General features: G+C 42.0%; 1 protein-coding gene and 2 long non-coding RNA genes across 13 annotated transcripts in view; 1 reads left to right on the forward strand and 2 right to left on the reverse strand.

Moving 5' to 3' along the window:
- Nucleotides 1–15,287, reverse strand: part of LOC115609983 (tRNA (guanine(10)-N2)-methyltransferase homolog) — a 43,346-nt gene that overhangs the window by 26,138 nt on the left and 1,921 nt on the right. For 5 of the 11 annotated variants that reach the window (XR_003992064.1, XM_030490859.1, XM_030490860.1 and 2 more), the window contains exons 3-4: nt 14,895–14,964; nt 13,925–14,051 (exon numbers count right to left, since the gene is read on the reverse strand). Coding sequence is in view for 9 of the 11 variants with exons in the window: in XM_030490859.1 (XP_030346719.1) it covers nt 13,925–14,051; nt 14,895–14,964 (197 nt within the window). In the remaining 2 variants the exon portion in view is untranslated. Of the gene's footprint in view, nt 1–1,166; nt 1,291–13,924; nt 14,082–14,190; nt 14,250–14,894; nt 14,968–15,287 lie in introns of those variants that run through there. The other 6 variants (XM_030490865.1, XM_030490863.1, XM_030490861.1 and 3 more) reach the window with 5 other exon arrangements.
- On the forward strand, nt 1,132–5,873 carry LOC115609985. Its single transcript, XR_003992065.1, has 4 exons — nt 1,132–1,381; nt 2,526–2,677; nt 3,790–4,119; nt 4,404–5,873. It is a non-coding gene; the product is annotated as an uncharacterized LOC115609985 (long non-coding RNA).
- Nucleotides 2,531–5,991, reverse strand: LOC115609986. The gene is made up of 2 exons (XR_003992066.1): nt 5,911–5,991; nt 2,531–2,848 (listed from the first exon to the last, which is right to left on the reverse strand). It is a non-coding gene; the product is annotated as an uncharacterized LOC115609986 (long non-coding RNA).

A 15,287-nucleotide genomic window follows, 5' to 3' on the forward strand; every position in this document is an offset into this window, starting at 1 on the left:
GCTAAATTTACAAACAAGAGGGTTTTGTTATAAACAGAGAAATTGAGTGTATGTTAAACTAGACGTTCCCCAAGGGCGTAGAAAAAACATCAGGGCCTCATAAAAAACACCAGGGAGCTTCAGATGCTACCTTTTCTTGTTTTACATGATTTCTGTGAATACCACTCAGTAAAATAAAACCAATTTAGTGACAGGGATCAAACTCTGCACCCCAAAATTTGCAGCCAAGAGGCATAAACATGTCCACGGCAAGCACACTGCAATCATCAAGGCAGCAGGACCTGCTGGCTCCTGCAGCCGGTGTGCTGCTATCCCACCACAGAGTCTGCTCGCTGACCCTGCATCGGCCAGCGTGGCACAAACCCTTCCGACCTCATGGAAACCAACACTCAGGATCGAAATCCAGAAGCAACAGCCCTTGGTGGCACCAAAACGACTCCGAGGAGGGTGGCTTGTGACCAGGACTGGAGACCTGTGATTAGCTCCTGGCCTGCGAGCAGGGATTTCAGGGAAGCCCCACGCTCGCTGCTACCCAAGTCTTCCTCCAGAAAACGAGGACATCTGCACCCTCCTGCCCCACACAGCTCCATCGGTGCCTGGGTCAGAGAGGACCTCACCTGTCCCAAAGGCAGCACCAACAATTCATGTACCCACACCATGCCAGTGGGAGCAGCTACATAGTTTAAGCAACCTAAAAGGTCACCATAACAAGACCTTAAAAACATTTCTGTAAACCTATTTTTCCCTCCCAGTTTCCATGCCCGATCTGGAGCCCCAGCTACTTTGCTGGCAACCTCTCCTAGCTCCAAAGGCTCTTGAAAGCAGCAAGGAAAGTCCTGCCTTAAAGGCACCACGAAGAGGCTCTCCATGGAGGCTGAAGCAGGAGGAGGAAGCTACCTTCCGCAAAGGCCGAGAGCAGGACAGGCAGCTCCGCGCCCGGGGCCGCCTGCCACAGGACGCGGAGAGCGAAGGGCCCCGGGCGCCCTCCGCCCGGCAGCCGCAGGCGCTCCTTAAGCCAAGCGGGGCGGGCAGCCGGCGAGGCCCCGCCGGCACCGGCCACCTCCCGGGCACGCCCGGGGCCGCTCCCGAGGGCAGCGGCTCGCCCGGCCCCCACCACAGCAGGCCGACCCCGCCGGGCCCCAGCCCCGTCCCCGCGGGGCGCTCACCGGCAGGCGGAACTCGAGGTGCTCCTGCGCCAGCAGCAGCAAGTACCGCCGCAGCGCTGCAGCCGGCAGCGCCATGTCCGGCCATACCCCGCCTCCCCGGCCCGCATGCGCTGCCGGGCGGGCCCAGCGCCGCGGCGGGAGCCGGAGAAGCGGGAGGAGCCCGCCCGCCCGCCTTGGGGAGGGAGGCGGCGTTACCAGCCCCACCGCAGCCACCGGTAAGCGGTGTGGGACCATGCCTCTCCGTGGCGCTGGGCGCGCACGCTGTCAGCGGCTCCGCCGGCTGCGGGGAGCGGAGCAGCGGCCGCGGCGCGGGGGGCGGGACAGAGCGCGGCTCTCGCTCTTAATTAATTACCGCTTATTTCAGCTTCTCACTGTTTTTTAACTAAAGTCACGTGCTAGCGCAGCACTACCGGTGTATTCAGAAGTAAATACATGTGTGCGAGTTAGGGCGAAGGCTGCCGTTTCGGGCTGTGCCCCCCCCAGCCCGGGCAGAGCCCTCCCGCGGTGGAGCAGGTCATTAGTGACACCAAGAATTAACAGTTGCCAAAGGGGTCACGTCCTCTTTTCCAGGGGAAGCAGGTCAGCGCCGGCGGCGCGGGGGTAGGAGCAGCTAGAGACAGATTCCCGGGAAAGGGGCAGAGATGTGCCTGTCCAACAGGGGCTCAAAATAAAACAAACAGGGTTTTATATTGCATCTTATGTTTTGCTTTATTTTAACATTTAGACTTGTTAGCTATAATCCCGTACTCACTGCTCTCCCTGTTGAGCTGAAAGGTTTGGCTTATCCAGATTTCGCTAAGCTTTTTATTAGGACGAGGCCAGCTCAGCGCTGAATTCGTGTTCTGTGTTTTCTGTGCTGATTTTTGGACAGCTTTTTTTTTTTCCCCCATGGCTAAGATTTTGCTCATGACCTGTGAGCACTGCATGGGTAGTGTTCTATATGCACCTCCCTAATCTCATCCTGCAGCTTCTCCAGTTCTATCTCTCTGTGGTAATCAAAACTGAGGTTTGCTGTGAAGCTTTTGCCCTGACCTTTGGCGAGAAAACAATCAAAATGTGAGCTTTACTAGAAGAGAAAGAGGTAGATGTGGATCAGGATTGTTCGCCTCAGCAGCTGAGTGCTGAGATCCAGCAATAAACACTGAACTGCTGACAAACCCCATGTGTCTGAGGTTGCTTACAAAACCTTGGGATTGCTGAAAGACATGTAGTGGAAGAATCCTGCTTTTATTTTTCCAATCTGTCTCCCTTTAAATTTCTTAGCTGTATAGCTTCCATTTTAGAAACCCCTTAGAAGGGAGCATTGTTGGTACCGTTTAAGCTGAATCTCTTTGAGACTTTTGCTTACCTTTTCTGCAGAACACTGCCCTCAGAAGGTGAATGCCTCAGTTTTCCAGTGATACTGTTCTCCAGAGAATTTAAGTGAAGCCCTGTTTTTTCCTGCTTTTGACTTGAGGATCCATGCAAAATCACTGGCGGTCTTTATGTGTTGCTCAGCACAGTTTGAAAGTGTATGTATATTAATAAGTAAGACTTGCAGGGTATTTGATTCTGACATAAAAACAAAGTGCTTTTCAGATGCTGTGTTTGTAAACTTAACATACAGACCTGTACTGCCGCTGAGGAGAATCAAGCAGTTTGTTAGTGTGGCTTTGGGGAGTCATGTTGACAACATTACATAGCTGGTTTAGAGAGGGAAAGGAAGAAAAAATTACTCTTTTTAGCCTTCAGGGGAATTTTAAGTACACAAAAGGTAATTACTCAAATTCAGATTTATCCAGGAAGCTAGAATTAACTACCCTCCCCTCACAAAAAATATAACAACAGGATCATATGGCAGTCATGAGTTTCAATTTAAAAGTGGAGGACTATGAATGAAAAGCTGTTAATTCATGTGTGCTGCTGCTTGTTGTTCTCTGTTGTCTTTCGCAGCCATTGTGTTGCCATCTCCAGCTCACCCCATGCACTTTTATAGTCTCAAAGGCAAAATGAGTGTCGTTTGACTGAAACTTGCCCATTCTGCCGGTGAACTCTAGGAGAGCTCTGTCACCGCTCATAGGGTTCACATGCAACAGCAGCAACATATGTAGATAGGCAAATAAGAAACCTTTCTTGAAAAAAACCCCAATGATTTTAAAATACAGACATACCTAATATATAATTCAGTTATTAAATTGTTCAGAAATTGCATTTCTGTCTATTTCCCCATAGAAAAGCCAGCACTAATCCTTTGTTTTCTTTCTAAATATCTGTAAGAAAAGCAGCACCTCTGCTAATGTGCTATATGGAAACTCTAATGTGTCTATTCCAACAGGTGAAGGATAGGATCCATCAAATACATGGTTATAAAACATTTGGATCTCTATAGGCACTTGGCAAAGTTTGTCTGTAATTCATGAGAATAATTACATACTGCACAGATAGTTGATAATTGAAGTACTCATAATTCCATGGGTAGCAGCTTCCTCGCCGGCAGCCTGCCTGTAGGTTTTAGTAGTCAGACGCGGCTGTGCAGCACAGCCTTTTAAGGGAGAACTATCTATTCTGATTTTGTTTTCTTCGCTAAGTAGGGCATTGCAGACAGTGCCACGCTCACTAACTGGATTTTTACTTCTCTCTTCAGTGCCTGATGAGGAAAATCCCCCTGGTCTCACCACATATTGGTGTTTCAGCTCCAGATACTGTTTTCTGCGTATAATAACTTCCATCGTGTGTGTGTGTGAACCTCATCAGCACAGCATGGAGTTGTCCACCTTTAATCAGTGTGCAGGCAGGAGGAAGGCTGCCCAGTCCTGCCTATGGGTTGGTGCCTCCTGCGGAATGGTTTGCTCTCTCGCCTGTCAGTAAGCCTGCGCTGAACAGGTCAGCCAGCACAGCGTCAGGTTGTTTGAGAAGAATGCAGGGCTGCCTGGTGTGAGGATAAAGTTCTTTAAAAGGCATCATTGCATGAAGAGTAAGTACTGCACTACATTTGTATTGAATGAGGGTGCGGGGTATGTACGGTAACTGCGGGACTGGTGGTATGCCCTGTAACCTTGTAATTGTAACTTACTATCCTGTATTGCAGAATGGCTCTGAATTTAGCTGAATCACTTCTACTTTCTTCATTGCGGTAGAATTATAGGTGGACGTAACAAAATCTTCAGATATTGAACATCCTTTTCAGCAGCCTTGCCTCTCACTCAGGCAAAACTCTTCCAAAAATTATCAGGCTGATCTGTTGGTTTTTCTTCACAGCTGACAACACACCCAGGAACCACAGTTACAACCAGCCATTGATTTGTTTCCTGCTTGAGTGCCATAAAGCATTTTCAAGAAATGGAAGAAGATAAAGGGCAGAGTGCTAAAGCTGCCAATGTGGTGGGTGACTTGAGGAAAAGTTGGCAGACATGGGCAGAGGATCACATTGAGTATCAGAGAAAGAACCCATTCAGCAATGAGGACAGGCTTGCATCTAAACCTGTGCATACTCACAGAGGAGATCCTACCTATGGGAGACCCCCTGAAGGGTCTCAGACAGAGCAGAGAGGGAAAGATGCTCAGTCACACGTGGGTAAGGAAGTGGAAGAGCTGTGTTTGATCATCAGAAGCACCGGAGAGGTGGGAGAAGATGGACATGTGAGCGTAACATTTGGGCAGCTGTTTGAGACATACGTGACTATTTCCAATAAAGTAGTGGGAATCTTGTTAAGAGCTAGAAAACACGGTCTGGTTCATTTTGAAGGTGAAATGCTTTGGCAAGGAAAAGATGATGATGTGATCATCACTTTACTAGAATAAGGCTTTGTCATCTAATGAATTCTGCTGCGTGGTTCCATTGTAAAAGTGTATCTAGATAACATCTTTGAAGAGGTTTTCATTACAGAATTCTAGCTCAGCTACTTACTGAGACATGAGCAGGAGAGAAAGTGGGTGAGAAAGCTAAAGATATTTTTGTAAAAACGTTAAGAGATTTGGACAGAAATCACAAATGATGAACTAACCCATCACACTGCCATTGGATTGTCCTTTCATTGTTATCATCCACTACCAAGGATACCACAGTTCTTCAAATAACTCTGCTGGCTTACTGCTTTAGGTTACGGAAAGTATAAATTACTAACTTGCTACCATACAACACTGATTCTTGTAGGCTGTGAAATACTGTCTATGGGACTTTGATTTGTAAAACATGGAGTTGAAAACTGTTGTGGGAGTTCTTGTACTTCTTCAAAAGAACAGCCCAGTACAAAGCAAAATTTAGGTTATTTTCACATGATGATACTGAATAAATGGAAGTTCTTTCCATGAAGTGTATGAAAATTCCCAAATTTTCAGAAATATCACAGCAAGGGTATTTGATGGTTCCTAAATGAGTTGCATCTTGCATGTAATTGGAGACATGCACTGCTTCTGGTATTTAATAGCCTGTTCTAATCATATCTTCTTCAAGCCTTCCGTGTCTCCTTTTTCCTCTGTATCTCACACTTTTTTTACCTGTTCTGTCTTCTAATGCCATGTCAGACCGTAGAAAATCAGAAAGCTCTGCAGTCTTTTTGATGAATTCAGCTATATCTCTTCTTAGAAGGTAGGGTGCCAAAAAAAAAAAAAGGTGATGTGAAAGACAACAGAAACTGTATATTAGGCACTGTGTGTGTTCATGAGGAAAAAACAAAAATCTAGCTATGTCATTTGCAAGAGAAGGAGAGTAGAGACCCTGTAGTGCCAAGTGCATAAATACAAGTTCAGTGGTGCAGTCTCATACCTTATTTATCTGTGGCAGGGCTGTGCTTTCAGAGCACAGTTGTGAGTTTTCCAAACTGGGAGAAAAAATTATCAGCTAGTTAAAGCTGAGACTGAAAGGTGACTGATAATGATTCCTTCAGGGCTCTTTGGGGGAACTTCTTCTGTGCTGAAAAAAGAACTAAAAAAGATTGGTTATATATGGTAGTTGTAATAACGCTATTAAAAATAATCAGGAGGTTATATACAGTAGTTCCCACCAAGAAAACTGTATCATTAGAAATATATAACATATATATAAAAATGTATTTTTACCAGGACAAATAAAAGCTTTCATGTGGTGTTAACTACACTACTTGATGGATCTTTAAAGTAAGATATTCTCTTGCCTCAAAAGGATATTGAAATTAAATATATATTATGAACTTGATAAAAGTGGAAGATTATTTGATGCTCTTTATACAAAACAATCATTTTCTTGAAAAAAGCCTAAAAGAATGTTTTTTTCTTTTGACATTTTCATCCGACAGGGATTTGTAGCAAAATAAGCCTTTTGACTGAGAAAAAAAAAAATGCAGATTTCATTATCCCTCTGCCTCCTTCTCCTAGTGAAAAGACAATGAAAGTAGTAAAGAAGGAAGAAATTAATGTGCTGAAGTAAGTATATCTGGGGACAGGGGAGTCAGATGCAGGTAGAGCACGCATGGAGAAACAAAGGATGGGTCTGAATCACCACGTAATTTTACCACATTGGAAACTGGGGAATATGTACTGTACCAGGAACTGCTGGTGTGTGTTCCCTTACTTTTCCAACCCACTCCTTCTTCCTGAACAAATCCGTGTCTTGCAGCTGAAAACAAGGCATATAATTTGTGATCTTAACGCATTTGAAATGGTTTGTTGTTTGGAACAGCATTTCTTGCCCGAATAACATGAGCGCACCTCAGTGGATTTCAGCTCTCATAAGATAAAGCCTGTACACATATTTTGATTTCAAAACTAATCAGACTTTTTATAATACGGCTATGGAATGCAGTTCATTTAATTCTAACGACTTTGGAATCGAGTCAATTCTGCCATAGCATTAGTTCATAGCTTGCAGGAAGCAGTATCAGGTGGTTCAGGTGACACCAGCTCAGTAACAGGGTGGCAGTATGAGGAAAAACAATACATTACTAGACACTGTACAATGATACATTAAAAGACACGCAGTTAAGGCAGGCAGTGTGTAGCCTGAGCACCCTAAGATGCAAGTCCAGCCCATGTAAACTCACTAGTTCTTAATTAAGGCTGGTTCAAATGGTTAAATGTCAGGAATCTAGGCTTCCAGTACCATGTAAGGAGTTAAGTGTTAGGTGCTTACATGGCCTCTGCTGCACTCTCCTTCTGCTGGTTGGTTTAAATATCACTTGACTGCACCTACAAGAGCTTTAAGCACATCTCTGACCAAAACAAACAGAAGCAGAGTAAGCCCTAACATAGTGGTCTTACCCACTTTGTAAGCGACTGAAAAAAGCTTGCCCTATTATGGTATTTTGGATAAAACCAAGGCTTGTTATAAAAAAGATTATTTATAGAGGAATGAGTTTTTTTGAACAATTAGAGGGCCAAATTTCCTGCCAGCTTTAAATGAGCATCCTCTATAGAGTGACAAATCTTTCTATGTGCCCATCCAAAGCGTATAAACACCAAGCTGACAGACTGGGTCAGCATGCAGGTTGACAAGTCCAGTGTCCTGCTTCCAGCAATAGCCAATATTTCAAAAGAAGTCTAAAAGATTGATAATACAGTTGGTCAACTTGTCCACCAGTGTACTCCAGAATAAGAAATTACTCCTGAAGCCTGTAGAGGCACGAATGCATCCTATCTAATGCACGTGACTCAATTTAGCTACCAGTTCACAAGTTTAACAAAATTCTGCTTCCTTATCTGTGATGTGGAGATCACACAAGCACCTACAGATGAAATAGGAATTTAAACTTTTCCACAGGTAACTTTTTTTGTAACAGGCTCCCATTAGAATAAGTGGAATGGAATTTATTAAATTATTTCTGGTATTAGAAGTTTTCTAGTATTACAGCTTATCTGGAGTAGTAAGTAAACTCTGACCTGCTAAAAGGTGTTCTTGCTCTACCGAGTAACTTTCAGCTCTTCAAATCTCTCCTAAACCTCTTTGTGGCAAGCTCCCTCAGTGGTCTTTCCTCTTCTGCCACTTGAAGCCTGTGAATTCTGCAGCTGGTTTAGACTGTACACTGTGTGGAGATTGCCTGTATTTTGTCTTGTCAAGCACTGAAGGCACTTTCAGCACTTCAATAAATGTTGCACATCAGACTGCAATGACAGCAAATGAATTTTTATGTTACCAAATTTGTCAGATTTAAAATGCGATTTTCTGGTTTGCTCCCGTTTTTATGCTTTTGTTTACCACTCACACTAAAGAAGACTTCAGATTAGCTTGAGGACTAGTTTAATCCCATTGTAAATGCTGTCCTCAGTCAAAACACAAACTTGTTTTTTATTCTACATTTACCAGTGCTGTCTGTGTATCCGTTTCATCCTTTCAGAGGGGCAGTTAGTACTTCAGTGTAAAAGCTTTATTCTCCGGGTTCGCATTAGGTTGGGAACTTACGCAAAACAATTGAACAAAAGAGCACAAATAAACCTTTGTCATTCCTAAACTTGTAGTCAAAAAAGCAGCTTTTCTCAGGACAGCTAATACTGGATCAAAGAACAACAGAGCCAGGGGCAGCAGCTAAACAACTTTCCTTTGCTTCTCCAGGCTCCTGAGAGTAAGAGCTGCCAAGTTCACTCTCCAAGAAGAGTTTTATTGCTCTTTGCTCTACAGATGGTTTTGGAAGTTTTAAAATGATGTTATAATGCTGCTGTAGAAGAGGGTGACATAGTTAATGGGGTCTGCCCACCACCTCTTCTAGGGGCTAGCCAGGAATTCTGAATGATATTCAAGCATTAGGCTCTTCATAAAGGATTTCTTTGCCTAATTAAAAAAATTATCTGCTGAGTGCAAGAATGGTTGTCAATACAGAAAGAAAATGGTACATGGTTCTATGCTGAAAAACAGTAATGAGATACTGAGCATCCATCTCAGTAATTAATGTGGCTCTGTTTAATGCTTTATTGTTTGAGCTGGTTTGGGGCCTGTCTGCTGCCGTCAGAGACAAGCTGAATTCTTGCTCATCAGAAAAAGTTTGGAAGCTAGATTGTATCCTGAATTTTACCTTTCCCCTCTTACTGTCATTACTGGGACTCTTCTCAAATGGAAGACATAAAAGTTGACCTTTGTGCTTCTGTGCACATTTGAGAACATACTGGGTCTGTCTGGGATGGAAACAGTTTTCTTCAGAGCAGCCTGTAAGGCACCATGTTTTGGGTTGGTGACAACAGTGTGTTGCTTAACACACCAGTGTGGTTTTTGCTGAGAAGTGCCTGCAGAGTGTCAAGGCTTTCTCTTTTTTCTGCTCTGCCCCTCCAGTGGGCAAAAAGCCAGCACACCTGACACAAACTGACCAGCAGGTATATTCCATACCATACATGAGAGGGTTCTTTTTGGGGGTGGGGGCAGCCATTGCTACTGGCCAGCTTGTGGGAGGTTGTGAGGGACTACCTTTGCATCACATACCTTGTTTTTTTCATTCCTCTCTCCTTCACTTATTAAACTGTCTTTATCTCGACCCGTGAGTTTTTTCTTACTTCTGCTCTTCCTATTTTGGGAGGCGTACTGGGTGTGAAGAGTGAGCAAAGGGCTATCCAAGGCCAACCCCACAGTCAACTCTTCCACTGCACTGGAAGATCATTACAAGATTAGCATTTATTCTGTTTATTAATCCTTTTTGACAACAGTTCATGTTGGTACTTTAAATATCAAGTCACAGTTAAGTACAGTCACATAAATTAATTACAGATCAGAACACATACACATAACTCTTGAAAGATCTTAATGTTCAGATATTTCACAAAGCTAGGAGTCAGCTCAAGCCTCCTCATCTATTGCACAGAAGTAGTCAAAGTTCAGTGGCTTTAATTCACCCTCTTCCTACCTGATGTTACAAATTTAAACCCTAAAGGGGTGCAAATGACATATGAGTGCCCTCTAGTAAGAATAACAAGACATTAGGAAGAAGGCCTTACAGAAAAGAGGTGTAAACTGTCCCAAGCAGAAAATGTTATTCAGAAGGATGTGAACTTTCTCAAGTATTACATATAGTTCACTGTAAGAATATTATAATACATTGTACAACTAAGGCAACAGGTGCTGGATGAGTGGAAAACACTGAGAAGATACTGTTCAGGGAAGCTTGTAGGTGCGACAGACCACCACCACCTCAACTGCATCTAAATGCATCAGCCAAGGACACTTGGTTAGCTGGGCACCAAGAGATACACTCTCTGAACAAGGAAAATCCACCCCATGTATTCTGGAGGTCTGACTTTCCAAAGAGTCTGCCTTAATATGGTGTTGAAAAGCAGAGCACTAGTGTTACTCATTAGAGCAAAGGCAAAATGTTCAACAGGTTCCTTAAGCAGCCCAACATGTTCTAATTTTGGGCCGAGTTCCTGCTATCCCAAATTCAAATCACATTGCTATTACGCAAGCCTGCCACATACTCACTCCACTCAAGACCCATTTCTCTTACGACTTCATTTAGAATGCAAACTGAGCCAAGGAATGAGTAACCTTCAAGGGACTTCCAGTGGGAACAATATCAGAACCATCTAAAAATTTGGGTTATTTTTTTCTATTATCACACAGAAGAGCAGTATATTAAATCAACTCCTCTGAACTCTTCACATTTTTTGTAAACAATAATTAATTTCAAACACTGCATACATAAGAGGGAAACAACCTTTAAGTTCAACATACAACAACTTACACAGACATTTAAACTATACTCTATGTTACATAGCATTATGACATCTTGGGCGCCTATTGTACTAACATTTACTCTGCCACTGTCATGCAAAGTAAGACAGGTAATACATTGAAGTGATTTAGCATCAGAAAGTTAGTAGTGTTCTTTCAGCATGTACTTATTAATCATTAGGCATAACTAACGTATTATACAAATAGAGATGGAAACTTGAATGTTATTTGCAATCCTAGAACAATGCAGCTTCAACATAAAAGCTTGATACTGCAACAAATACTCCCTTTGGTATCATGAACATGCTGTTAGTAGTGCCATGTTAGTACATGCTTATGCCTTAGTTGCAATACATTCCGCTGCTACACCTGCCTTTTACTAGGAAAAGTTCTCTGCATCTGTGCCTATGTGTATGTATTATGTATGCATATACACAAATATAAAATAATTAAAATATAGTGCCTTATTGTCCGAGAATTACACAGACTAAAGTATCCAAATGGGAAACTCAGGTTGGCAGCTACAAATTCTGTGTGTATTTCCTTATAAGGAACTAAAGCTCTTTTTTTTATCCTGGTTTATTATTTGCAACATCAAACTGTGCAACCTTAAAGCAGAAGCCAAACAACAAACTGGCTAGTGACACAAGGCTAAACGTGCTTTCAGCTGGCAGCATTTTCAGTTTGCAGTCGCTCAATCAGTTGTTCAGCCTGTGAAAGAGAGAAAGCAATGCATTAACTACACCGTGGACCTTCAGTTTACTGAAAATTCAATTTTAAAAATAGTTAGTGACATTAACAGACCATTTAGTTTTCATTTTTACAGTCAAAGCATAAACCAGAAGCAGAATACAATGATTGCTTTAAACAGCAGACTCTCTTTCAGTTTCCATCAAACTCCCATTAGGCCAACAGAAGAGAAAACAGAACCTATGAAAGTCAGAGGATGCTTAAGCAAATAAATAGCATATAAAGCAGAAGACAGCAGTGCTTAGAACAACCAAGCTCTGAGAACTGGAACTCTTTGGGAGATGGTGTGTTGTGGCCTCTTATCACCCAACAAGCTGCAAACCAGCCACATGTGTTTGAGGGATGGAGTGCATTCACATATGTGGTTCATGTCACGAGATACACATCCATTCTTTGGTTGCGTAACTATGCTCACACATACGTTTCTCATCATGCAGTTAGTTATGCATGTAGCACATAACTGGCACAGCTGTATTTTGTATATTTAACAGCAACAGCCCACAGAGCCCTCAGAAAGGCTCAGGGCAGAAAGACAACAATGTTGTTCTAGAGGCCAAACCGGGCACATGGAAACATGGGCACTTCTGAAACAAATCAGTTACTGTCAGCCTCTTTTTTTTTTCTTTTCCCAGTCCTACTGAATTGATCATTTAATTTGAACTTGTGCTTGAGGTTTTTTTAAGATCTCCAAAGGAACCATGTTAAAAGGTGAAAAGCTTCAGTTTGGCATGTTTTAGATACACAGAGTAAAAATGCAATTTGCTACTTAGGGTAAGAACAATTTAACAGGACTTCAGTAGTTCTTGCAGTTTATTTGCAAATAAAGCTAGATAAAGCAGAGAACAACTAAAACCAGTTATCTGAATCTTGTTTTGCATTGTTTAGCATCACATTCAAGCCACTGTAATTTAAAAAACAAACAAACAAAACCAACCAGAAAACAACCCCCAAAACAACCCAAGAACATTTTCCAATTTGACAACAGGGCAAAATACTTCTTGAAGTGCACCCATATTGGATAACCAAACTTGGTACTGATCTCCCTGTCTAATCCAAGATAGTAATAAAACTACACAGCTGTACTTATTTGATGGCCAAATATCTGTGTGATGCTCTACAGTACAGCAGAGACGCATCTGCTTTTTTCAAGCTAGGTGAGATCTCCAGTAACGTATCACTGTGAAGAAGCCAAGTTTTTTCTCATTAAGAGGCTATCTATATTCTTCAGATGACCTTTTTCAGCATCTTTGTTTTGGGCTGTGCAATGACCTTCCATGGCAAGAATCATAGAATGGTTTGGGTTGGAAAGGATCATGTAGTTCCAACCCCCCTGCCATCTAGTTCTCCACCTCATCACTAGATCAGACCTTCCATGGCAAGAAGCAAAAGCATCACCCTGCTTGCAACAGAACTTAGCAAGTTACATTTCTTAGAAAGAGAAGCTACTGTAACTGCCCCATGAGGGAATGAAGCGTGAGGAAAGAAAGCAACGTCGATACTCCAGGTTTTCTCAAAAGCTGCATTTTCTACCTTGCTGTAAAAGGACAAATAAATTATACATCTCACTTAGTAGAAAGAATCTGAGTATTCTGGAGAACGTATCCAGTTAACAATACTGGACAATTCACAGTGCTGAGGGACGGGGGACACTCCAGAGAGTTCCCATGGCTGCGTAACGCTTTATGTTGGTAAGAGCTGGATCTGTTCAGTAAGTACGCTACCTCTACGCTTTGGCTAAAGAGAAAACGGAACACATTTCAAACACAAGTAAGTAAAACTGAATTTTACAATGCACAGGGATGCTGTAGCTACTGCTGCATTAAAGCAGTAAGAGTAAGCTTTAGTCCTTGAGAGAGATATTTTCAAAGTGATGTAGTCAGTGCCAGTTCGGTCTCATTGCTTATCTGTACTGACAAAAATCACTACAAACCATGTTTTTGTAAAGCAGGCACTTGTTTTAATCTAAAGACGACAAGAGGACAAAACCCGTGTGACCTGATAAAAGCAATCATTAGGTGGACATGTTTTCACCTAAATTGGATGAACCAGGGTGTATGCACAACAGTCCATCACATTTGTATATAGCCTTTTAAATTAAAGAGCAAATACTTACAAAATGTTCTCAGAAGCACATCACGCTAACCTCAGCTACAGAGGAGATCCAGAACTACTGTACTGCTTGCTGCTAATGTTACAGGCACTCCATTGCCCTTAACAAGCATAAACACTAAGGGTTTTTACCATTAGATTTTCTCAAATAGTTACTGCAAAATATACATAATAATTACAGTAATGCCAAAAATAATTGCTCTAAGAAATTCTGGACATAGTTAAAATGTTAGAAAGACATCGTATTTTCAGCTTGCAATTGAAAACTTGCCGAAAAGCTCACCTGCATTACACTTACCGTGATAAACCAGTAGGAATTGATTCTGTAAAAGAGTCTGGATAAGAATCCCAGCTGGCTGGCTGGGGCCAGGACGTGAAGATGCAAGTGGGATATTGAGCAGAACGGAGGCCAGTGAAAACCCATTCTTCAGAAAAGGAAAACAAGTGAAAAAATACTGGTGATGTTAATTCAGGAAGAACATTGCATGTTGGTTAACATGAGCAACTAAATTAACAACTCATGGCATTTTTTCTTGTACGTAATGGTAGGAACAATAATATGCCCTTTAATTATGCTTTCAGGGAACCTTTTCAAGAGCCCACTGACCTCCTCCTTCATATCTCTCTATTTAAGACACATTTTGATGAAAGGAGGGTTTAAAAAATAAAATGGATCTTAAATGTATCATATCTAGTTTTGAGCTGGAAAGCCAAGTGTCACTAGATGAATGCAGTTTATGCCTATTTTAACCATGAAGGCCCAGCCCCCTATACTCTATGCTATTCAAATTATGGTACAATTTACTTCAGCTGTCAAAGGCACTGGTTTAAACTAAAGGGTGCAGCACTGAAATCAGATGAATGCAGATATGGCTGAAACACAACACAGTGCCCTGCTTGAATAGGACAATGTTTACCTCTCTTCTGGAATCTAGGACTTAGAGCATATTTTCATCATGTAACTAACAAGCAGCCTTTTAGGTAAGTTGTTTCAAGCGCCCTCCCTATCCCAAGATGTGGTCAGGGAAGGATCTCAGAGTTGGAACATAATCTGAGCTGGAAATTCATCAGGGGAAAAAAAAAAAAACAATCAAACCCCCAAATTTATGTTGAATGCCAGCACATTCTACTTGAGAACCCATGCAATAAGTGAATGCAGACCAGATTTCTTCAATAAATCACACTGCAGTTGTTGTCACCATCTCTAAAATAGCATTCTGAAAAGTAAAAAACACACTGAATAAACACAGAAGGTTTCCATCACATACCTTACATCATTCAAGTCACTAAAATTATTTCTCTGGAGGACAGCTTTTCCAACTTCCATCATTCTCTTCACTATTAAACACAAATAAATTTCAATGAATGTTTAAGTAATATTTTACACACCATATGTCATCAAGTGATTTTTAAAAAAGCTACTCTTCACAACATTAACTTCGCCAAACTGATTACACTAAGATCACAAACGTTTTTTTCAAGATACAAATACGGCAGCTACTCCCAATCAAAGATTGTCAAGATGGTGTTGTGCAACGATTGACGTGAAAACTGCCACTGTTACCAATTCCCACACTGATGCTTTTAAGTGTGACATTATTCTAAGGACTTTGGCCAAAGCCATGCTATCACCACACCCTCAGTAAAAAAAGGTAACGAAT

Source organism: Strigops habroptila, chromosome 6 (genome assembly GCF_004027225.2).
Source record: "Strigops habroptila isolate Jane chromosome 6, bStrHab1.2.pri, whole genome shotgun sequence".
NCBI lineage: Eukaryota > Metazoa > Chordata > Aves > Psittaciformes > Psittacidae > Strigops > Strigops habroptila.